The 23,149-nt window shown below is 46.0% G+C and overlaps 2 protein-coding genes and 1 long non-coding RNA gene across 5 annotated transcripts; 2 read left to right on the forward strand and 1 right to left on the reverse strand.

The window, feature by feature from the left end:
- The first annotated feature begins 3 nt into the window (after positions 1 to 3).
- Positions 4 to 16,967, forward strand: LOC113928990. Its single transcript, XR_003522054.1, has 4 exons — positions 4 to 122; positions 2,353 to 2,502; positions 10,192 to 10,327; positions 16,846 to 16,967. It is a non-coding gene; the product is annotated as an uncharacterized LOC113928990 (long non-coding RNA).
- On the reverse strand, positions 16,373 to 21,577 carry GDF9 (growth differentiation factor 9). 3 transcript variants are annotated; one of them, XM_027605432.2, is made up of 3 exons: positions 20,761 to 21,577; positions 19,090 to 19,285; positions 16,373 to 17,709 (listed from the first exon to the last, which is right to left on the reverse strand). In XM_027605432.2, exons 2-3 carry the CDS (start codon positions 19,220 to 19,222, stop codon positions 16,745 to 16,747), a joined length of 1,098 nt encoding a protein of 365 aa, XP_027461233.1. In that variant the 5' UTR covers positions 19,223 to 19,285; positions 20,761 to 21,577; the 3' UTR covers positions 16,373 to 16,744. The 3 variants fall into 3 exon arrangements, with proteins under 3 accessions (XP_027461233.1, XP_027461231.1, XP_027461230.1); XM_027605430.1 differs by lacking the exon at positions 20,761 to 21,577 and adding an exon at positions 20,046 to 20,190; XM_027605429.1 differs by lacking the exon at positions 20,761 to 21,577 and having other exon boundaries at positions 19,090 to 20,032.
- Positions 21,578 to 21,658: 81 nt separating this feature from the next.
- On the forward strand, positions 21,659 to 22,959 carry LOC113928989 (cytochrome b-c1 complex subunit 8). Its single transcript, XM_027605433.1, has 3 exons — positions 21,659 to 21,775; positions 21,945 to 22,121; positions 22,751 to 22,959. The coding sequence occupies exons 2-3, from the start codon at positions 21,968 to 21,970 to the stop codon at positions 22,843 to 22,845; spliced, it is 249 nt and encodes an 82-aa protein (XP_027461234.1). The 5' UTR covers positions 21,659 to 21,775; positions 21,945 to 21,967; the 3' UTR covers positions 22,846 to 22,959.
- The last annotated feature ends 190 nt before the right edge of the window (positions 22,960 to 23,149 follow it).

The following is a 23,149-nucleotide window of genomic DNA, read 5'->3' on the forward strand; positions in this document are numbered from 1 at the left end:
GCCGGACGCCGGACGCCCGCCTCCCGCTCGGGGCGAGAGGAGGAGGAGGAAGGGCGACCACGGCACTCGCCCGCCCGCCCGCCTCCAGCGCCGCCTGACCGGGCGTGTCTTCAGCTCCCGCGGTGCGCGGGCTCGGGGCCCCGGGGGTCCCGACAGCCCCCTCGGTGGGGAAGCCCTGGCCCGGCCCCAAGGGCTCCAGAGGGCCAAGTAAAGGGAGTGTGGCCGAGTAAACGGAGGCGCCTGGGGCTCGTGCCTGTTCCTGTCCCTCTGAGTACAGTTCAGATTAAGTCACTCCTTGACCAACTCTCCCTCAGATCCTCCATTTCCAAAACTCTTCCAGCTCCTTAACTCCCTCTGTGGGCTCTTATCTCCCATTTTTGCCCACCCCACCCTCCTTTTCTCCATTTCTCCCACTATCCCGCATCGTCTAGGCCCTTCTGGCCAGCCCCCTGAACCACAGTGGGCTCATTGTGTATCCACTCCTGCTGCCTTCAGTGGGTCCGTTAGGTGCTGCACGTATGCACATCCCCTATGGCTGGGATAGGATTCACTCGAGCCTGGGAGTCTGGCTCTCAAGGTCTTTGCCTTCGGGGTTCTCCAGACTTCAGAGAATGCTCTAAATTCATCTGCCACTGTGCTTTCCTCCCTGTCATGTCCTCAGCCTTCCCTGCCCCGACTTCACAAACCTCTATCCTCTGAATACTGGCTCCACCAAGAAATGCTCCATCCCCAGAAGGGACTGTGGGGCCCTTTGCAGAGCCCTTTCAGTTCTCCAGTTCCTCTGCTCCTGGTGTGGGCATAAAAAGATTTTTTTTTGAGAGAGAGAAGGGTGGCGGTGGAGGGGGAGGAGAGAAAGAATCTTAACCAGGCTCCACATGAGAATGGAGCCCAACAGGGTGCTCGATCTCACAACCCTGAGATCAGGACCTGACCTAAAATCAAGAGTCTGACGCTTAACCTACTGTTAGACCCCGGCACCCCTGCAACTTGATTCTTTTATATTGAAGTTATATCTTGGAGCTCTTTCACTATCTGTACATAGAGCTGTGTCATTCTTTTCAATAGGTGCATAGTTACCCATTACATGGGCATAAATAAATTGGGTTATTGACGGACGCTTAGGTTAACCCTGTATTTTACTATTAGTAATTTTGTAATGAATACCCCTGGACATATATCTTTGCTCACATGTTTGTAGGATAAATTCCTAAAAGATGAATTGGAAGTGGATCCTCCCAGCCACCCCAGCTGACACCATACAGAACAGAGAAGAACTACTCAACCTAGCCTTTCCTCAATTTCTGACCCTAAAAATCACAAGCAAAATAATTCTTAATGTAGTCATTCTGTTTTGGAGTAGTTTGTTACACAGTAATAGATAAATGTAACAAGCTATGTAAGTTTTCAATTTTGGTTGATATTGTTAAATTTCTTACAAAGAGGTTGTACCAATTTACATTTCTATCAATGTAAGAGAGTGACGATTTTCCTACATCCTCACTAATACAAAGTATTATCAAAATTTGATACCTGCAATCTGAAAGGCAAAAATAGTATCTCACTGCTTTAATTTACATTTTTAATAAACGAAATTGCACATCGTTTTGTCTATTTAAAAGCCATTTGTATTCACTTTGGCAATTTTGTTGATTCCCTTTGCCCATTTTTCTATTTGATTATTGGTCTTTTCTTATTGATTTGTAAGATCTCTTTATATATTAAGGTAATTAACTTTTTTTTCCTTATGTGTGGCAAATATTTTCCCAAGGTTGTGTCTTTTGACTTTGTGGTGGCAATAAATCTATAGTCCCTGGCTGAATCAACAGATTTATCTTTCTTTTAGACAGCAGCTACATAGCTGTCATAATCAGAGATAGTCATGTATTGGTTAAAATACAGTAGAGGCTAGAAAGCTTTCAACAAAATCATGTTGTCTATTTTTAGAAATCCAACAAAGCATGAATCATTGTTTATACACAGATCTCTACTTAAGTTGTAAATGTTCCTTTACAACAAGTTTGTTTGCTTTCTAATTTTGCAATGAATTCAACATACTTGTTTAAAGATAGCACTTTACAGGAAGACAGCCACTAGAATCAAGTGCTTAGAGAATGGAGCTCACTCTCTCCTATGGGGGCTTCTGACAGGTAAGGCCTCTGGGCAAGAGTGGGTAGGGACTGGCTGTCATGGGATTAAACAAAAGTTCCGTTTCAGATCAGCAGTCCTTGGGAAGGAACGTTGGGCTGTCACATTCCTATCGAGTACACATGTATCACCTTTTCCCTACAGACAGTGGATGATATCTCAACCTCTGTTTGCTATAACCATAATAATTTGGCTTTTCTCCTCTAGCCTGGCCCCAAGCCTCAGGCCTGGGACCATTCCATCTTCCTGGTCTACCTTCGTTCGGATGTTACCTACATACCCTTGGACAAGAGAGGTTAAATGAGACAGATGGACGGAAGCCTCTCTTCTTTTCCTGCCCCAGTGGACCCAGGACAGGTAAGTGGGGGTCAAGTGAGGATTTCTATTTTGCTCTTCTGGTCTCCTGGGACCCAGATGAAAAGTGGCAGCTAAGCTTCATGTTGGTTTTCAAGAATATAAACTCAGACTCTGAACAAGACCCCCAAAGGCATTGCCCAGAAAGGACAACAGCTGGCTCAAGCCCAGGAATGGCCAAACTGCCTTTTCTGTGCTCGGGCCCTAACAAAGTAATGAGATACTCTCCAAAAGGCCCTCTCCTAAAAGTGCACTCTGCTTGCCAAGAAGTCACCTGGTCAGCATTTTTAAGGGGAAGGCAATCCAATTCTAGAGCTCTGGGCCCAGAGCTGCACACAAAAGCTGTGTGCTGGCCTGGGGGCAGGACTGGGTCAGAGCATGCCACGTGCCTATGGGATGAATTGTGGTCGTGGTTGGCTCTGGAAGCAGATCGTGCAGATATTTGACATTCTGGTAGGAAATATTGATTTTAACTGATGTATCTGATCAGTTACTCACACAAAGGAGACTTCGCCCTAAAACCTGGGTGTGCCTATGTCCAGCGTCCATCACGGTCCCTCCATTTTGAGGACCCTGCCAGGGGTGAATGAGACACACCCTCTCTAGCCCACTCTTTGTACTTCAAGAGAAGGATCAGGTTAGGGGAAAAAAAAAAGAGAAAAGAAAAGAAAAACCAAGGTATGAAGTTACTTTTGACTTTCCTAGCCAATCAGCTAACAAGATCAAGGGGGAAGATACCTATTTATTGGGTGACGCCAAAGAAATTCTGGGGTTCAATAGCAACTAACAGTAATTGCCTGGAGGAAGCAGATGTGGATTCAGAGACAGGCTTATTGGCCACCCTATGACTTCGCACCACAGAACAGGGATGTGTTCTCCAATTCATGTGTCCCAGGTATAGGAAAAGCAGCGTAGTGGGAAGAAGAGTGTGCGTTCACAGCCTGGAAGAATACGCGTGAATGCCAGTCACTGTAGGACCCCGGAGAAACCCCAACCTTCCTGGACCTCCGTTTCCTCATCTGTAAAACAGGGAGAGGTCTACAGATTTGCCAGGGAAAGATTAAATGAGATTTCATCACATATATTTGGTGGCAGGCTTGTAGGAGGCCATCAGGAAATGACATCAGCTTTTATTCCTCACTTCTGCCTCCCCTGTGGGGAGTACAATCTCCCCTAAATCCCAGCCTCAATTTTTTAAAATATTTGATTTATTTATTTGCCAGAGAAAGAGCACAGGCAGGGAGAGCAACGGGCAGAGGGAGAAGCAGGCTCCCCGCCGACCAGGGAGCCCGATGCGGGACTCCATCCCAGGACCCTGGGATCATGACCTGAGCCAATGGCAGATGCCTAACGACTGAGCCGCCCAGGCGCCCCTCCCAGCCTCCATTTCATCTCTGAGGGTTGGTTTATACACCAGAGGTTTCCCGTGGGTGTTAGTCATGCTGTTGGTAGCTTACTACTCAACTTTGCTTACTACTCCCCCAAACAGTGCTGCAGTGGACATCCAAACACTTCTCTCGTGGGGGGAATCCCATGTTGTGTTGGAGAGACAGGGCCCCTCCTCCCACTCTGAAAGCCCGCCAGCCACAGATTAGGCCTGAGACCCGGGCTTGACCCATCTGATGCCCCTGCCAGGAGTCTCATGTGAGTGACATAAAGACACAAGGACAGGTGAGAAACTACCAAAGTCTGGAGGTAGGTGACAGTGGAGGTCAGGGCCACCTGTATCCTGCTCTTGTTGCCCAGTATCTTCTGGTTCCTGTCTATTTTTGTAGCCTGGTCCTCCTGTTTTCTAGTCAATTCTGTGAACTACCACACTTCCTTCCAATACATTCCTTCTGTTGAGTGAGTCAGGCAACACTGGTTGCTGCTCCTTGAAACTAACAAGTTTCCGACATAGAGCCAAGACCTCTTTCAACGTTGGGATTCCATTGTCAGGCAGGAAGAAATCTAGCCAGACTTGGGTATTGCAAGCTGCTTTTTCCCTGGAAGAAGTAACTGCCAGGCACAAGAGCAAGGGAGATCTCGCACAGATGCCCTGGAGCTAAGGGGCTGCCATCCCAGCCCTTTGATGTGGCTGGAGACCCTTGAGCAGGTCTTACACAAGCTCAAAACTACCAACTCAGGAAACAAGATAAAGCAGCACAGGAGAAACACAAGGCAGGCCAGTTCCTGGTTCAAAGTCACAAACATTTGCCATAAAAATGCAAACAAGATTTCCCTTAACAAACATAAAATCAAAGACAGGAAAATCGCAATCAGTTTCTTTTTCCTATTCCTGCACTAAGGAGAGTTGACCTGGATTCTACCTGTTTCTTCATACCAGCATGGGCCAAAGGTGAAGCTGATGTCAGGCCAAGGTGTCTTACGACCCAGAAGCATAGGCTCCCATCCCATAGTTACCTGCTCTGGAGGTCTGGGCATATGCTGAAGTTTCTTCTTTTTGTCCCTCCCCCACTAGCAAACGTCCCCAGTAAGGACCCATCTTGACACTGAGTTACACAACGGCTGAGCCAAGCATCCCCTCCTGGTGAAGCTTCTCTGATGTCTCTAGGCAGAGTTCATTGTTCCCTGCCCCATCGAATGCTACATTGTAGAATAGTCATGTATCTGCCCCATTAGACAGATTTTGAACTCTTGAAAGAAAGGCTGCCTGGTGTACCAGATTCAGAACTAAGATCAGTGCTTGTTGAACGAATGCATCTGGGAGGACTGATCCTGGGTGAACAGCTGTGTCATTCCTCCATTCTGGGAGTTCACAGCTGGTAGCAACATCCCACGGATTGCCTTGGCCTCCGGGATGCAGTAATGGGTAGGTGTATGTGTACACGTGTGTGTGCATGCGCACGCGCGCATGTGCTTTGGGGGAGGCATGAGGGAGTGTCCAGTGAGGGCTGGACTCCTAGCCATTCCCTTTGGGCTAGCCAACAAGGTCTTGGGTCATCTGTCTGCTTCTTCCACCTCATCTCCTCACTGGGGGAACAAGCTTTAAAGCAACATTCAATCCTGGACTGGTCATTTCCTTCAGGCCTCTACCATTATTGCTTCACTTTCTCCTTTTGAGAGTTTTAACAAAAAGATGTGACTTACCATACTAGAAGGGGCTACTGTCTTTTCAGAGTAGTTGCTTCAGTTTCTTGCTTGGCCACAACAAAAAGAATTCTGGGGAGTTGCTGTCAAGGATGGAATCAAGGATTGCCAAGAGTGTTCAATAGCATTTCCAAAGCCTTTGCATTGATTCTTAGGATGAAATTAATAATCTTTCTTAGTGATGGGAGTAGGCGCTATTTCATAGATAGTCTCTAAACTATGGTTGTTTTGGGTGTCTGGGTGTCTCAGCTGGTTAATCATCGGACTTCAGCTCAGGTCATGATCTCAGGGTCCTAGGATCCAGCCCTGCGTTGGGCTCTGAGCTACGCAGGGAGTTTGCTTCTCCCTCCCTGTCCTCTTGCCCCTCCCTGTGCTCTTTCTCAAATAAACAAATAAAAATCTTAAAAAAAAAAAAAAAGGAAGGAAAAAAACAAAAAACAATGGTTGTTTTCAAAAACTTAACACATGCCTGCAAAGAATTAAAGATAAAGCCAAACTGCAGCCATCTGGTCTTCCTGGAGCAGTGAGTGCTTTATCTAAATTACATTTACCTTAATACCCTTAATGGCTTACAAGTCAACAATAAGAGAGATAATCCAGCTTTTTTGTTAATGGACAAAAGATTTGCGTAGATATTTCTCCCAAGAAGATATACAAATGGCCAAGAAGCACATGAAAAGATGCTCAATATCAAATGCAAATCAAAACCACAATGGGATAACACTTAGCACCCACTAAAATGACAAGAATCAAAAAGACGTTCTTTAAATGTTGGCAAGAACATAAAGAAATCGGAATCTTCATGCACTGCTGGTGGGAATGTAAAATGGTGCAGCTGCTTTGGAAACAGTTTGCCAGTTTATCAAACACTTAAACAGTTACCCTATGACTCAGCAATTCTACTTTTAGGTATATAACCAATAGAACTGAAAACATGAAAACTGAAAACAAAAACTTGTACACGTTTATAACAGCATTATTCATAATAGCCAAAAAGTACAAAGAACCCAAATGGCCTTCAACAGATGTACAAACAGTGTTGTATTTCCATATTATGGAGTATTATTCAGCCGTAAAAAGAAATTAAGGACTGATACATGCTGCAACATGAATGAACCTTGAAAAGATTATGCCAAATGGAAAAAGCCAGACAAAAAGACCACATATTGTGATTCTATTTTATAGGAAATGTCCGGAACAGTCAAATCGACAGAGACAGAAAGCAGATTAGTAGGTTGCTAGAGGCTGGGAGGAGAGGGGATGGGAAGTGAGTATTAATTGGTACAAAGTTTTTGGGGGAAATGATGGAAATGTTATGGAATTAGAGGGAGGTGATAGTTGCATAATAGTTGTGAATAAACTAAAAATCACTAAATACATAGCTTATAACGCTGAATTTTATAGTATGTGAACTTTTCCCTCTGTATGTGTATGTATGGATATACGCATATATACACATAGAGTTAACAGTTGTTGCTGACCCTGGCCAATTCTTGCCCAAGATCTTCATATACAGAACAAGAGATAGCCTCCAAGCACTCTAACCACGCTGATATTTTAAGTGTTAACGTCTAAAAGCAAAAAGATGGGCGCCTGAGTGGCTGGGTTGGTTAAGCATCTGCCTTGGGCTCAGGTCATGATCCCAGGGTCTTGGAATCCAGCCCCACGACAGGCTCCCCATTCAGTGGGGAGCCTGCTTCTCCCTCTCCCTCTGCCCCTCCCCCCTGCTTCTGCACGCACTGACACATGCTCTCTCTTGTGTGCGCACACTCTAATAAAATCTTCTTAAAAAGAAAATGAAAGCAGAAAGAAAGTTCACATATTCTTAAACTCTTTTATCCACTAGTTCAGAACAGAGATCTGCCCAGAGACCTAAAAGCATCTTGCAACCCAGGTGATCAGAACCCAGGGCTACATGTCCTGACATTCATATGAATGGAGGTCACATGACTTTTAAAAATTCCTATTGAGGGTCAATTAAAATCTAATTATTTTACAAAGAATCTTTAGCTGTAATACCAAAGGAGCCTGCTCACAAGTGTATAGCCTGATGCTACGCGTTAAGCAATTCTGATCTGACTTGATGAAATCATTAAAATATCTAAGTTGTTCTCAGCACCTATCAAGTCACAGCATATCCCATCCTGACAGCACATGTGTGTCTACATGGTGGTTCTCCACTTCATGAGTGGAGCTTCATGAAAGAAAAAGAACTCTGGCAGGGTAGGCTCCTGGTAGGCAGACCTCTATGGTACATCAATTCCTTTGACTCGGATGGGGCAGACAGTCAGGCCAAGGACTGCACTCCAAAGGTAGCTGCGGAAAATTAAAGCAAGTTTCACATGTATCTCAATCTGTGCTTCTCTCCTCAAACTGACTGCCTTTACCAGTGAGAGCTGGGATCCCTCTCTTACGATCAGCGATTCCACCATGCTTGGGCTGTTCAAGAGTGGAAAAGAAGTACACTTGAGTATAACTAGTTAAGAGAAAGCTACTGCATAATAGGAGGGAACTGTATCAGACGAAGTAATAAATACATAATGGGTGTACTTTAGAAGTGTCATGAGCTCTACCTTGGGAGGCAATGTCAGTATGCGGTTCACAGTGAAATCCTATGAGGCAGAGAATATGAGCCACACATGTAGTTTTAAATTATCTAGGGCACCTGGGTGGCTCAGTTGGTTAAGCGACTGCCTTCGGCTCAGGTCATGATCCTGGAGTCCAGGGATCGAGTCCCGCATTGGGCTCCCTGCTCAGCGGGGGGTCTGCTTCTCCCTCTGACCCTCTCTCTTCTCATGCTCTCTCTCTCACTCTTTCTCTCTCAAATAAATAAATAAAATATTTAAAAAAGCAATCTCTTTTAAAAAAATAATCTAATGGCCTCATTTAAAAAATTTTAAGATGAATTTTTATAATACATACTTAATATATCCAAGTAGATCCAATATGTTGGGGCGCCTGGGTGGCTCAGTCGTTAAGCATCTGCCTTCGGCTCAGGTCATGATCCCAGGGTCCTGGGATCGAGTCCCACATCGGGCTCCCCGCTCAGCGGGAAGCCTGCTTCTCCCTCTCCCTCTCCCTCTCCTCCTGCTTGTGTTCCTGCTCTCACTGTCTCTCTCTGTCAAATAAATAAATAAAATCTTAAAAAATAAATAAATAAATAAAACACTTTGAAATAGGCACTATTACTATCTCTATTTTATTGATGAGGAAAGTCAGTTCAGAGACGTTAGCTCAGTTGCCCCAAGGTATAGCCAGGGTGGTTCCAGGGCTCATGGTTTTCATTCCTCTCTTCCCTGGGCCTACCAAGTCTCTCGAGTAGGATCTTGAAGAGTGGTAATAAACAGAGTGCTGCTCGGCTGGGGATCCTTTTTGCCCCCACTTGCCAGTACTGTTGTTGGAGAAAGAGCTGAAAAAGACGAAGGTGTGAACCCCTCAGTTCCAGGGAAAGCTCCCTGTGTGGGAGTTTAGCCCAACATTCCTTCCTCTCCACAAGCTGGCGTTAGCCCTTTCTAAGTATTTCACAAAGTGACAATGGTCAAGGGCACGGACACAATGACAACTTGTGATCCTGATCATTTTCTTCTCCAACCATGCAATGATTTGCTAAGTTTACAGCCCAAATTTTCCTGGCAAATGATGCAATGGAAGTTGGGCACGTTAACCTTTGACTTAAACTGTTTTCCCTCCTTTTTTTATTTTAAAGATTTTATTTGACAGAGAGAGATACAGCAAGAGAGGGAACACAAGCAGGGGGAGTGGGAGAGGGAGAAGCAGGCTTCCCACTGAACAAGGAGTCTGATGTGGGGCTCAATCCCAGGACTCTGGGACCATGACCTGAGCCGAAGGCAGACGCTTAAGGACTGAGCCACCCAGGCGCCCCTGTTTTCCCCTCTTTAAAGGTACAACTGAGGGCTCCTGGGTGGCTCAGTTGGTTAAGCGACTGCCTTCAGCTCAGGTCATGATCCTGGAATCCCTGGATCGAGTCTGGCATCGGGCTCCCTGCTCGGCAGGGAGTCTGCTTCTCCCTCTGACCCTACCCCCTCTCATGTGCTCTCTCTCTTTCTCTCTCTCTCATAAATAAATGGGATCTTAAAAAAAAAAAAAGTACAACTGAACTCCACTTTTCTACATTGAGGCAAAACTTCCAATTGCTTATTGGCAAGTAGGCTGGTCTTACTATTTAATACTATCTAATGAGGTATTTTTTACATCTTAAATATGGCATGCAGTCCAAATATTGGATGTTCTCCTGCCTTAGAAGTATGTCTACTTTCCTTACCTAAAACTAACTGACGGTCACTTCAAGGATAAGGTGAAGTTTAAGCAAGCCATCAGAGAACACATTTGCAGATTACAAAGGGATTACAGTTTCCTCTTTTTTTAAAAAAGATTTTATCTGAGGGAGAGAGAAAGAGAGCATGAGGGGGGGGGGCGGCGGGCAGAGGGAGAGGGAGAAGCAGACTCCCCGCTGGGCGGGGAGCCCGATGCAGGACTCGATCCCAGGACCCCAAGGTCATGACCTGAGCCAAAGGCAAATGCTTAACCGAATGAGCCACCCAAGCTCCCCTTCGACTTTTCTAATCCATTTTCTCTAACCAGATGTTTGAACTTCACACGGGCCTTGAAGAAGTACCTCTTGAGGTGGAGCACTGCACACACACCTTCATCTTTGCTACCCCCTCCACTGCCATTAGAACAAGTGATCATCAAACATACCCCTAAAGGCAAAGAACAGGTGAGGAGAGTTTAGCAGATGAGTGTGAACAGATTTTGGGGAGGTGGAAATTGGCCTCAAGTGTGAGCAGAGCTCATGAAAAAGGAAACCTAAACCTGGTATGGGTGGGACGTCAACAAGAAGCTACTGGAGGAGCACACAGAAGCCGGGGAAATCTCAGGAAATGAAGATGCCATGTACCATGGAAGCCAACGGTACCAGCTAGGACTCTAAGTGGGTATCGACAGAGTCTGTAGATACAACAGTTAGACCCCAACGTACACTCCCCCCACCCCAAGTGACCAACTCTGCCCCAATAGAGAAGGAGGGTTAATTCTGTAGAAGTATGGAATCAGAGAGGCTCCAGAGTAGTCATCTCCAGGTGTGGTAGAGATTGGGGGAAAATGTCCCCAGATTGGGATAACAAGATTAGGTAAAAGCTCATAGCCCCTTGCATTGCTGCTATCTAAAACCACCAGACGCTAAGTCTGTATTTTGTCCCCTCTTCCTCCCATCAAAAGATACAGTAGTTCTTTTGCGCAGAAACCTATAGAAGCTCTTGGGAGCGGCAAACCCAAGAGCGTATTAACACCTCTGGCCCTCTCACGCAGACATTCCCACAGCTTTCTAGGGCCATATACTTATAGATGCACAATGGAAGATTTTTTAGAAAAGCCTCTAAGATGAAAGGCAAAGACCAAAACAAAACTTTTTAAAAAATATTTTCTTTTTAAAGATTTTATTTGAGAGAGAGAGAGAGAGAGAGTGCGCACATGCTCACGAGTAGGGGGGGGAAGAGGGAGAGGGACAGTAGACTCCCTGCTGAGCAGGGCTGGAACTCCATGCCAAGACCCAGAGATCATGACCTGAGCCGAAGGCAGACATTTAACCAACTGAACCACCCAGGCGCCCCCACACTAATTAAACTCCTAAGAAATTTGCCAGAAGAAAGCAAATAGAACAAAGAAAAATTGTAATTCAGATGCAGTTCATGTGGATGGGAATACGAAGCCAGGGAATGGGGGAAGTCTTATCCTTCCATTTCATAGCAGGGACCGGAGTTTCTTCTCTAAAAAGTTGCCATCCTACAACCTCAGAGAGATTTGCCAAGTAACAAAAGCAAGAAAACACAAAAATACACGCCAGGTTCTTCACCTTTCTGCATGCCCCTCTCCACTGCCATAATCCAAGTCATCATCTCTCCCTTGGACCCTGACAACAGCCCCCTAAAGCCCAGAGGGCCTTCAGGCTTCAGACTTTTCTTTTTAAGATTTTATTTGAGAGAGAGAGAACGAGCAGTAGGGAGGGGCGGGGGGGAGGAGAGAGAGAGAGAGAGAGAGAGAGAGAAAGAGAGGAGCAGACTCCCTGCTGAGCAGGAAGTCCGATGCAGGGCTCAATCCTGGAGATCATGACTTGAGCAGAAGGCAGACGCTTAACCAACTGAGCCACCCAGGTGCCCCTCAGACTAGTTTCTGCTAAACAACTCTACAGGTAATATTTAAGAAAAAAAATGAATCTGACCATTTCCAGTCCCTGATTTAACATTCTCCACGGCCTCTTAGTCAATCCCCTTGTCCTGGCCTAACAAGGTATTTTATCACCTCTATGGTCTGTCTGCTTCTTCCATCTCATGTCCCCCCTACTCCACTTGACACCCCACCCCTTCTCCTCCTCTACTTGCCAGTCACACCCAGTTCTTTCTGTTCTTAGAACACAAGTTCATTCTCACCTCTGTCCTGCCTAGAAGCTCCTGGATATGGCTGCTCGTGGTATTTGTATATTGTCTGTCTCGCCACACTGATATAAAGTTCCGTGAGAACAAGTACCATGTTTATCTTATTTACCACTATGACGCCACTTAGAAGAGTATCTAACATGTGGTGTACACCAATAGGTACTTATTGAATTAATAAAACTCTAGTTTAGGGCACCTGGGTGGCTCAGTTGGTTAGGCGACTGCCTTCGGCTCAGGTCATGGTCCTGGAGTCCCGGGATCGAGTCCCACATCGGGCTCCCTGCTCAGCGGGGAGTCTGCTTCTCCCTCTGACCCTCTTCCCTCTCATGCTCTCTATCTCTCATTCTCTCTCTCAAATAAATAAATCTTTAAAAGAATTAAAAAATAAAACTATAGTTTAAAGGGCTCAAAGTTTTAAGGGTAGGGGTGAAATGGCAGGAGATGAAAAAATATTATACCATTAAATAATATCAAAATATTAACTTCACAAAATACCAGGGATCTAGCAAAACTTTGACGTTAGGATGAACATTTCCCTTGACCAAGTAGTTTTCAATGTAAAAAAAAAAAAATCTATTCTATCAATGACAATATCCTAATTCTGATAGTATGCTACAGTTTTGCAAGTTTAGCATCCTTGCAACAAGAAGATAAACATGATCTCTCTGGTATTTCTTACTATTGCATGTTAATCTACAATTACCTTAAAATAAAGTTTATTTTAAAAAATTCTAAAGATACTATTCAGCCTGCTTCTGTAGTACCACCCCAAAATGTATTCTTCCAATGAATATTCTGTGGTGACAAAAGCCCTCTTGGAATTTAGAGAAATAAAGGAAGTCTCTGTTTCCGGTACATGATATATTTTTCCTGCAGCAGAACATCAGACTCTGTTCTTAACCACACAGAGCACCTGGGCCATAGTCGGTGTTCAATAAATATTTATTCAGTGAGCTAATTATTTCTGAGAAAGCCAAAATACCGAGGCACCGGCTGTGAACCTCTACCACTGCGTGTCACAGCATTCCAACAGGGAGAGACACCGACTCTAAACTGTTCACACAGCCCTTATTCCTTTTTTTTTTTTTTAAAGATTTTATTTATTTATTGGACAGAGAGAGCAGGAACACAAGCAGGGGGAGTGGGAGAGGGAGAAGCAGGCTTCCTGCTGAGCAGGGAGCCTGATGTGGGACTCGATCCCAGGACCCTGGGATCATGACCTGAGCCGAAGGCAGACGCTTAACGACTGAGCCACCCAGGCGCCCCACACAGCCCTTATTCCTAAGCAATAAAATGCCCAAAATGCAGTTGACCCTTAACCACATATATTACTCAGTTGTTCCCTAGAAATTGCATTACACACTGAAGTAGGACAAAGAAATACTATCAGACCACTTAAAAAATCCTATTCTTTAATTACTGAAATAGCCCTGGTCTAACCTATTAGGTCCCTTTCTAAACATTAACTAATAAATTTGTGCTTTGGGAAGGACAACTACATCAGTAAGTAATTATACACACGAAGAGTACCTACTTGTCAATTTTGGTCAAGGATGAAGTATCTGGGGCCGCCTGGGTGGCTCAGTCATTAAGCGTCTGCCTTCGGCTCAGGTCATGATCCCAGGGTCCTGGGATTGAGCCCCGCACCCGGCTCCCTGCTCCGCAGGAAGCCTGCTTCTCCCTCTCCCACTCCCCCTGCTTGTGTTCCCTCTCTGTCTCTGTCAAATAAATAAAATCATTAAAAAAAAAATGAAGTATCTGAATCTCCTGGTTGTGTTGTTTCCTTGTATTTCTATTTAGAGAACAGTTAATGGATAAAACAGAATGCTTTTCTATCAATCCCTTCAGCCAATGAGATTTTAAGAAATGTTTTGGGGACTAACATCCTCTAACAGAATAAGTATTTTAATTTCACTTATCATTTTATAACTTACAATCCTAAAGTTACAAATTAAAATTGGTTACTTAAAATTTTGATATCAAGTTCTGAGCATTTTTCTTTTATCAATATGTAACCATGAACACTTCCTTTACCCCACATTTCCCCCACAGACTGTCTAAACTGAGCTCTAAACCAAGTCCAGTGGCTTCTGCCCTTGAACCTGGTTAGTTCAATACACCAAGTATTCAATTTAACACAGGAGTTGATTTAAACAGATAAGGAGCAGGAAACTCACAGCTGAAGGTAAAACCAGCTCTTGACATGCCCCATTGTTCCTTGGCATACTAAAGCACCCATCCCATTAGGTGACCTCCTATCTCATCTGAACTAAATACCAAAGCTGAATGCATCTCTTTAAGGCACATGTAGCCTCATCCTTGAATTTCCAGATTTCAATCACCGTTGTCCTTTCTCATTTCTTTTCTTAAGTGTCAGCTTTTCTAAGAGTAACCAAAGAAAAACAGGTTTCATTTGGAGGAGGCAGTTGGGAGACTAGTAGTATATCCTCCTCTGTCGTGCAGAAGAGTCTTTGAAACTTAAATTTAGAAGATTTATCATCCTTTAATATTAACACTGTCCTATGCATGAAGAAACTAGATTAACAAGTAAAGCTTAAAAAACCCAAAATAACAGGGAAGCCAAACTTACAGTTCTTCATGCTATCACTACACAATTGTAGGATCTAAATACTATACACAAGTCAACTTTAGAAGTTACCTGTAAAGATGAACTTTTTCCTAATTTTGGCATTGACCCTAATCCTTAACTTCCATCAGAACAACTCCTTTTCTTTTTTCCTAAACCTTCAGATTGCAGACCACCATATCCATACTCAACCACAGAACTAGGCCATGAAAAAAGGAAAGCAAATTCCTGTTTTGGGGGAGAAAATCTCAGTTTAGTTGGAATTACGAGGAGTACATTAACTTGATACATATTTCATGTGGTCCATTTGAAAACGGCTGTCTTTAAGAGAGACTTACCTTCAAGTAAGTTCTATTGCACATCACCACGGTTATTCATGCCCTTTCCAGGCCAGTTATTTTTTTACCCTGAAGAATGACAGAAGACTAGACAAAACCCTTGAAACACCATCTCTTAGACTAGCACCCTAATTTACAACAGAATAAGGCCTCCTTCAGGTTAGACAACAAGATGGCAGTTACTTGGAAACTGGGCCACCTAAAACTTCTCCCTTTGTTACAGTTTCATTTTTTTTTTTTTTTAAGATTTTATTTGACAGAGAGAAAGACAGGGAGAGAGAGAGAGAGCATAAGCAGGGGGAGCAGCAGAGGGAAAGGGAGAAGCAGGCTTCCTGCTGAGCAGGAAGCCCGACACGGAACTCGAACCCAGGGCCCTGGGATTCCGACCTGAGCCGAAGGCAGACGCTTAATGACTGAGGCACCCAGACACCTCCAGGCTCATTTTTCTTAAAAATGTTTTTGGAGCGGCTAGAAGAGCATTTCTGTCAGTATGTGCAGGCTTGTGACCTGTATGCAAGATAGCATCACACCAGGAAAAAACTGAAAAGGAAATTAAGAATTCTATTCTCAGGGGGCGCCTGGATGGCTCATTTGGAAGAGCAAGAGAGTCTACATCTCGCAGTTCTGAGTTCAAACTCCATGTTGGGTGAAGAGTTTACTCAAGTAAATAAAACTAAGAAAAAAAATGAAAAGTACATCTCACATTTAGGAGTTACTTTGGTTTGTAGATTAGGGTGTTAGAAACGTTGAAACAGGCATCCCTACATTGGTCCTAACCCTGTACCTCTAGGGCTCTCCCAAGGTAGGATTTATTGAAAACTCACATATAAGTCCTGATATCCAAACCAGGCTTGTTCTGTAATGTAACCTAATCACTGCCAGGTTCATTTAACGGCAACACTCCCAAAACCACCTGGAAAAAATTTGTGGGGGCAGAGTGATGGGAGCTGAGGGAAATCTGCAAAAACAAACAAAAATGAAAAGAGGAAAAAATGTTCCCTGACTTCCTTCCATAGGGTCAGAGGTTTTAAATACATAAAGGAGAAAATATTCTAAAAATCTTGAACACTGCATTTTCTTGTCAAAATCTGCAAGGCAATTTCCGTTAGATAAAAGGGACAAATGTTATACCGTTTGATGTGAGTCACCCTATTTATACAGGCCACCTGAAGAGCTGAATTAGCATACGGTGCTCCCATCACACTGATACAGCAGGCATAGGTTATGTGCTTCCAGTCCCAGTAAATGTCCTTCACCAGGTTTTAGGTAGAAAAGCTAACTTCTCTTAACTAAAAAGTTAAGCCAAGACTAGCTTATAGATTATACTACTTCTCTCTCCCCAAAGACCATTTAAGAGCAATCCTTTAAAAAAAAAAAACAAAACACACACGGTAAATTTATGCCACTAGAGGGATTTATTCTTCCATTAAATAAAACTATAGCACTCAGAACTGTATTTAGAGCTGCAATTCCATCCAAGATTTATGTTAAGATTTTTTTCTTACATGAATAACCAGACTCCCAACGAAAAGAAAAAAATCGCTCAGGAAAAAAAGTCTGAAGCCCTCCAAAATAATTTCATTTACATTTGAAAATAAAAGAGGCAGATGTTACCACTTTACACTGATGGATGTCACAGAATCTACACAGGCACCTCCTTACAGAACACATACCCCATTATAGCCATTCGGCACAGAGCTCTCCCTTGAAGGCACAGAGAGGCACACGGTATTTCCTTTGCTGAAGAGGCTCAAGGTTTTAGTTTAGAGAACCCTACATTAACGACAGGTGCACTTAGTGGCTATCATGTCTTCATATTCTTTGTAAGCAATTGAGCCATCGGGTTCAATGGTCAAAACACTGAGAGGGCTGTATTTAGCAGGTACACACGACGGTCTTGGCACTGAGGAGTCGAGCTTCTCGTGGATGATGTTCTGCACCATGGTGTGAATTGGCGAGCCGTACCGATGTCCAACTGCCCTTGGACAGTCCCCTTTACAGTATCGAGGGTTGTATCTGGGCGGGGCCACGATCCAGTTGTCCCACTTCAGCTGGCTGAAGCTTAGCCTGAAGTCATGGAGCTCACACTCGTGTTGGGGAAAAAGAAACTGTTTGAAGTATTCACTCAGATTCAAAGAAGCTGGAACCAGAGGCTTGTTCAATGCCAAGCTGACGGTTTCCTGACCTCTCCGGTGACGAGGAAATCTTACACCCTCAGCCGACCCTTCTCCCTTGGGGCAGACAGACAGACCCCTGTTGTGGTCAGCACTCTGTGAAGGCCTCCGTTTATAGTGAAGGGAACACCACCCGTGATAAGCCTGAGCGCTTGTGTCATTCAGATATAAAAGCAGTGAAGGGGGCACCTGGAGGGTCACGTTAAATGGCCTGTCCTGAGCTGAAGGATCCTGCCCCTGGTCTCTCGAGCAGGTAAAATTCACAGACATGTGAATACTTTTCTTGTTGGAGGCCACTAGAGGCCGAAGAAGAGTGGTCACATCAACTTCAAACCATGTGTATGTCTTTTTCAATTCAAACTGTAAGTTAAAGGTAAATGAGGACGGAGCTCTATGGGGGGTCCTGCTAGAAGACTCGGGCTCTTTGATCACCAGGTTGCACACACATTTAACAGCAGAGGGAAAAGAAATGGAGTTGCTGAAAGTGTATAGCAAGACTGACTTCAATAAGTTTTCAACGGCAGTAACACGATCCAGGTTAAACAGCAGGTCCACTGATGGAACGGATCCTGAGAAGAAAAACAACCCACCGGTAGTGCTTTAATACAAAAACATAATAGCAAGTCAAATCAAGGCATTTATCCTTCATAATGCGTTTTCTCCCTTCTCCTTCCCCACTTCCTCCAGCCTTAAAAAGGGTGGGGGGTGGGTTTAGAGAAAATACTGGGGATAGATACCATAATTAACTGCCAGTGACTACAACTGGCTATTTTATCACCAAAAATTCTGAACAGCTCTGGTGGTGAATAAAAACAACGGAGAATCATTACATTTCCCAATCTCTAGTTTCCCAATCTCAGTAAATGACTCCAAACATAGAAGCTAGTAAATACTATTTTTCCTCTTAGGAAAGTCTCTGGAGAGATAACTGTAATAAACACACTTACCAGCCTTATTAAAGACTTTCTAAGCCCTAATGAACAGAATAAAGAACTTAATGGTCTAATTTGGAACACTTGAGATTGATAACAAATGGAAGCTTTAAAACCAATCTCATAAAATAGGACCTCAAGGAAGAAGGAAAGGTTTTAAACAGTCACAGCTGGGGGCGCCTGGGAGGCTCAGTCGTTAAGCGTCTGCCTCCGGCTCAGGTCATGATCCCAGGGTCCTGGGATCGAGCCCCGCATCGGGCTCCCTGCTCAGCGAAGAGCCTGCTTCTCCTTCTCCCTCACTTGTGTGCCCTCTCTCGCTGTGTCTCTATCAAATAAATAAAATCTTTAAGAAGAAAAAAATAAACAGCCACAGCTGACCCTCTGGGTTAGAATGGTTTTGGTCGTGAGCTAGTGAATCTAGGTTTTTTGTTTTGTTTTGTTTTTTTAAAGCACCCCTCCTCTCTCTCACACACACAGGACTCCAAGGTGCTGGGTCAGATTGATGACTAACACTTTGTTCTTGGGAGGACCTACTGTTCCAAATGCTGTCTTCAGTCTGCCTCTCACAGAAAGCAACAAACAAGGGGAAAACATCCTATTTAACACAATATACCAGTAACTAGGAGACGTTTCAGACACATTTCCAGGTCAGCATGAATAGAATGGGAATAATAAGCAAACAGAGGTCAAAATACCAGGTTTCCAGTCTTGATTTTGTGACTTTGGACAAGATGCTGACCTCCAGCAACACTCTGCTCAGTCTTTAGAGCCATTAAGTCTCTTGCAGCTCTGAAGTTTCACCCTATGAGCCCACGTTAATCCATGATGGCATTAGAAAGAAACAGTAAGGTCAAGTACCGGATTTGTTTCAATATGGATACTGAGTATCATGCAAAATAAAAAGTAATTCAAAGAGCAAGGCCCAGCTCCATTCTGTAACTGAAACATAGACAAGACTATCAGCTTCCCACCACCCATTAACCCTTGGGGCAGACGGACAGATCTGCTCCTACATACCTGTTGCCTGGTCCCCAGGAGCCTGCTTGTGCTGGGCGTAGGATGTGAAGAGCCGAACAGTGTTGTAGAGAGGACTTCTGTTGGATTTAGGGATCCCCTCCTTGGTAGCATATGCCTTATAGAGCCTCTTCATGTAGCGCAAAGCTCTGGAGTCTGGCTGCAGGCTGGGGCTGCCACCTTGCCCACCATACAGAACCTTGAAAAGAGGAGAAAGGAAGCCAGATCTGTCTCTTCCATCTAGAGGCCGCAGCAAAGACCAAGGCTCAGCCTCAGATTCCAACTCAGCACCAGCTGCAATTTGAGGTTCTCCTCTAGAAGCCTGAGAACCAAGGCTAATAGGAAAACACAGCCAGGAAGAGCAGAAACACCAAAGGAAGAAGTTGCTGAGAAGTGCCATGGCCTCAAAGAACTAGCAAGGGATACATTTCCCCCTACCAGTCTTCTTGCTAAAAGCCCGGAAGAGCCTAGGTCAATCTCTTAAATAAACTTTAGGTGCGTGGGTAGGCTAGGGTCACTTCTGTAATCAGACCTCAAGGATGCCTAGCTGAAGATAATTTTTATCAGCTGTGCATCAAACCGCTGATAACGTCCTATTTACCCAATTTGTCATTAGATATAGATGCATCTGGTTATTTAGGTTTCCTCTCCCCCTTTTTCCCTTCTCCCTTTTAAAGAGGCATTTATTTAAAACCTCTTAGGTTATTGTTATGCCAATGGACTAGTTATGCAAGCTGAAAGGCCAAGAGAATTGAGAAATGATCTTAAAACCACCCATTTTTTTGAGATTAGGGTTCTTAAAACGTTCCTTAGGTGCTTGCTGAAACTTCCAAAGCACGTGGGAAAGCTATTCAGGATGATAGGAAGATCTGTTGATACTCGGTGTATTGGATTCACTCTTCCTCTCCCTTCATCCTCGTCACCGCTCCCACTTCCAGGTGCTTTGAATAATTACTTACTGCGTGTTGATTTGGAGAGTGAGAAAAAGTCACAATTGGCATTGAAATTCCAGAGAGCAGGGAACTGTTGGGTTGCCCAGTTCAGGGAGCTTCCTATGGAATATGTACTTGGAATACTGAAGTATGCCTTAGAAGGGACATCACCTTTAACCTTGACTCATTTTTATTTATTTTAAAATATTTCATTTATTTATTTGACAGAGAGAGACACAGCGAGAGAGGGAACACAAGCAGGGGGAGTGGGAGAGGCTGAAGCAGGCTTCCTGCTGAGCGGGAAGCCCCATGGAGGGCTCGATGGAGGGCTCCATCCCAGGACCTTGGGATCCTGACCCGAGCTGAAGGCAGACGCCTTACGACTGAGCCACCCAGGCGCCCCTACTCATTTTTAAATATAATATCTTGAACCTTTGGTCTGCACATTCATCTATACATATTTTGGTCGAAAGGTTTGGAGATGTTTGCAGGGTTTGTTTTTTTAATTACTTTAATTTTAATTTTTAATTTAACTTGCTAGGGTGTTTTTGTTCTTGGTATAAGGGCTTAAGTTCTTGGAGCTGAGACAAAGGCTAGAAATGATGTGTTAGGAAAACGAGACAAAGGTGCGCCATGAAAGCCTGAAATGAGTGCATCTCCAGTGCACCCGCGAACAGACCACGCTGAAAGGAAGTCAACCCACACTCCTGGTACGAGATTCAGAAAGCAGTCGGTGCAGTACCTAGGTTGATGAAACCGAGACATGCTTGCAAATTTTAAGTTCATTGCCTGCCAAGACTTCCCGGCCCCTGGCTAGGAGGCAGGGTTCCATAAAACACACGCCAACTGCTGAACGACAGCTTACTCCAACATCACATATGGCCGGCAATATCCACGAACAAAACATTTACAGACGCTCTGCTTCAGGCAGAAAGGCCAGGCCAGCAGCATCCTTCCGTAGAAAGTGCTTTCGGAAACGCCGAGGACGCCCGCGGGGCAGTGGAGAAGCGTGGGCGGCGGGCCCTCCCCGGCTGCGCAGCCCGCCCCCGGCCAGACCTGGGTGGGAGGTGGTGGCCAGCCCGCGGCTGCGGAGGTGGCCTCGTCCCTCCTACCGCCACCCCCGGCCGGTTATCATCTGTCTGCCCATTCCTTGGGGACTCCTCCTGGGGCGCAACTTGAGGAAGCCTTTTTATTCTACCCGGGGACAGTCACAGTCTAAGCCCCGCCCGTGGATTCTCGGACCGCGGCGGCCGAGAGAAGCCCCGAGAGGCACGTCCCTGATCCTGGTCCCGGGGTCGCTGGTGTTCTGAGAAGAACCGACCCCTTTAGCGCCCGGAGCGGGGCGGAGAAGGCCGCATGCGGCGGCCCCTCCTCCGGCCCCCGGGCGCTCTCCACAGGCCCTCGACGCCGGCTGGCCCTTCTCTACACCTCTCTGCGCCCCTCGGCGCGGGCCGCTCCCTGCGGTGACAGGAGGCTGAGGGATGCCGTGAAGGCCTCGCGGGGCGCGCCCCCGCCGCCCCGGCCGCAAAGCCCGTCGGGGCCTGGAGTCCCGCGCTCGGCCCCGCCCCCAGGCGGGCCACCACCCCCACCCCGGCCAGGGCACTTCCCCGCAGAAGGGGGAGCAACGGCGCCTCCCCCTGGAGACGGCCGGAAAATGGTATTCCCCGGAAGTGACTTCACGGCCTCCTGGACCGGCGTCCAAACCTAGCGGAAGTGACGGACGGAGGCCGGTGGTTCCCGGGACTGCGGAGGGCGAGGTGAGCCCCCGCGCGGGAGTGAGGTCCGGTCGCGTGGTCGTGGGGGTCCCTGGGAGGGTGGGGCGCCGCCTGGGTCGGGAAGGATGAGGGGCTCCGGGGCGGGCGTCTTGGGTCGGGGGCGGCGCGTCCCGGGACTGAGGCAAGCGCCCGTCCACCCTCGGTCTTGCAGGCGCCGCCGCCGCCGCCACCGCCATGGGCCGCGAGTTTGGGAATCTCGTCCGGATGCGGCATGTGATCACCTACAGCTTGTCGCCCTTCGAGCAGCGCGCCTTCCCGCACTACTTCAGCAAGGGCATCCCCAACGTGCTGCGCCGCGCGCGCGCGTGCGCCCTTCGCGTCGTGCCCCGTGAGTGCCTTGGCCCGGTTGGGGGGCGGGACTCCCGTCAGACGCTGAGCGACAGCGGGCCCCCTCAGGGAGCTCCCTCTACTTGCCGCACACACGTGTTCTCGTGCTTCAGTGTTCCTGAAGGCGCTTGCGCTGGTGTGCCTTCCCCATCTCCCAGGGGGGCAAACTGAGGCACAAACGACCGGCCCAAGGTCACTTGTGTGATTGCAGCGTCTCCCTGCGAGGCCATCTTTACCCACTTGGTAGCGGTGAAGTGTGCAGCAGGTGGTGATGACAGTAGCTCCGCACTGTGAATTGGCAAAAAAAACAAAAACCCACACAAGTGTGCACTGGTGTTAAATGGTGAAGTATGTGTTACTGAATTATGTCTCACTGACCTCTAACATTTAAAAAAACGTGCAACTGGGGAGAGAGAGGGAAGGTTTGGTGACAGACTTTCCTGGGATGGCCCTTTCTTTTGGTCACCTGCGAAATGGGTGTAGGATGTAACCTTCCTTGATCGTCTGGTTTAAAAGGGGCTTCTTGGAAACTAGAGACAGTAGGGCAGAGCCTGCAGTGAGTCAGAAAAGACTGGGACCCTGGGGTCTTCCGTGGGCTCGATCCTGAACTCTCACTTTTGATTTTTAAAGCGTTTGTAGCGTTTTATCTTGTCTACACATGGGGGACCCAGGAGTTTGAGAAATCCAAGAGGAAGAATCCAGCTGCCTATGAAAATGACAAATGAGCCATTCATCTGGATAGTGGTTCCCAGTGTCTGAAGGATCCTTCTCTGGGAGAGGAGTCTACCCTGTAAGGTCTTGAAGACTTGCAAGATGTAATAAACTTCTTACGGACTGCACTGTTGTGATTTTGTGTTTTTGTGAGCAAGTCCTTGGTGTGACTGCTGATGCTCACGTTCATGAACTCCCCTTCCTAGCGTGAGTCCTGAACAGTTTGGCTAGTCTGCGAGTTCGGTGAAGGATCTGGGCTCAGTGCTCGTTCTATAATCTACAAGAAATTAGTGGCAGTTAACTCCTGCAGCTGATGAG

Source organism: Zalophus californianus, chromosome 5 (genome assembly GCF_009762305.2).
Source record: "Zalophus californianus isolate mZalCal1 chromosome 5, mZalCal1.pri.v2, whole genome shotgun sequence".
Taxonomy (NCBI): domain Eukaryota; kingdom Metazoa; phylum Chordata; class Mammalia; order Carnivora; family Otariidae; genus Zalophus; species Zalophus californianus.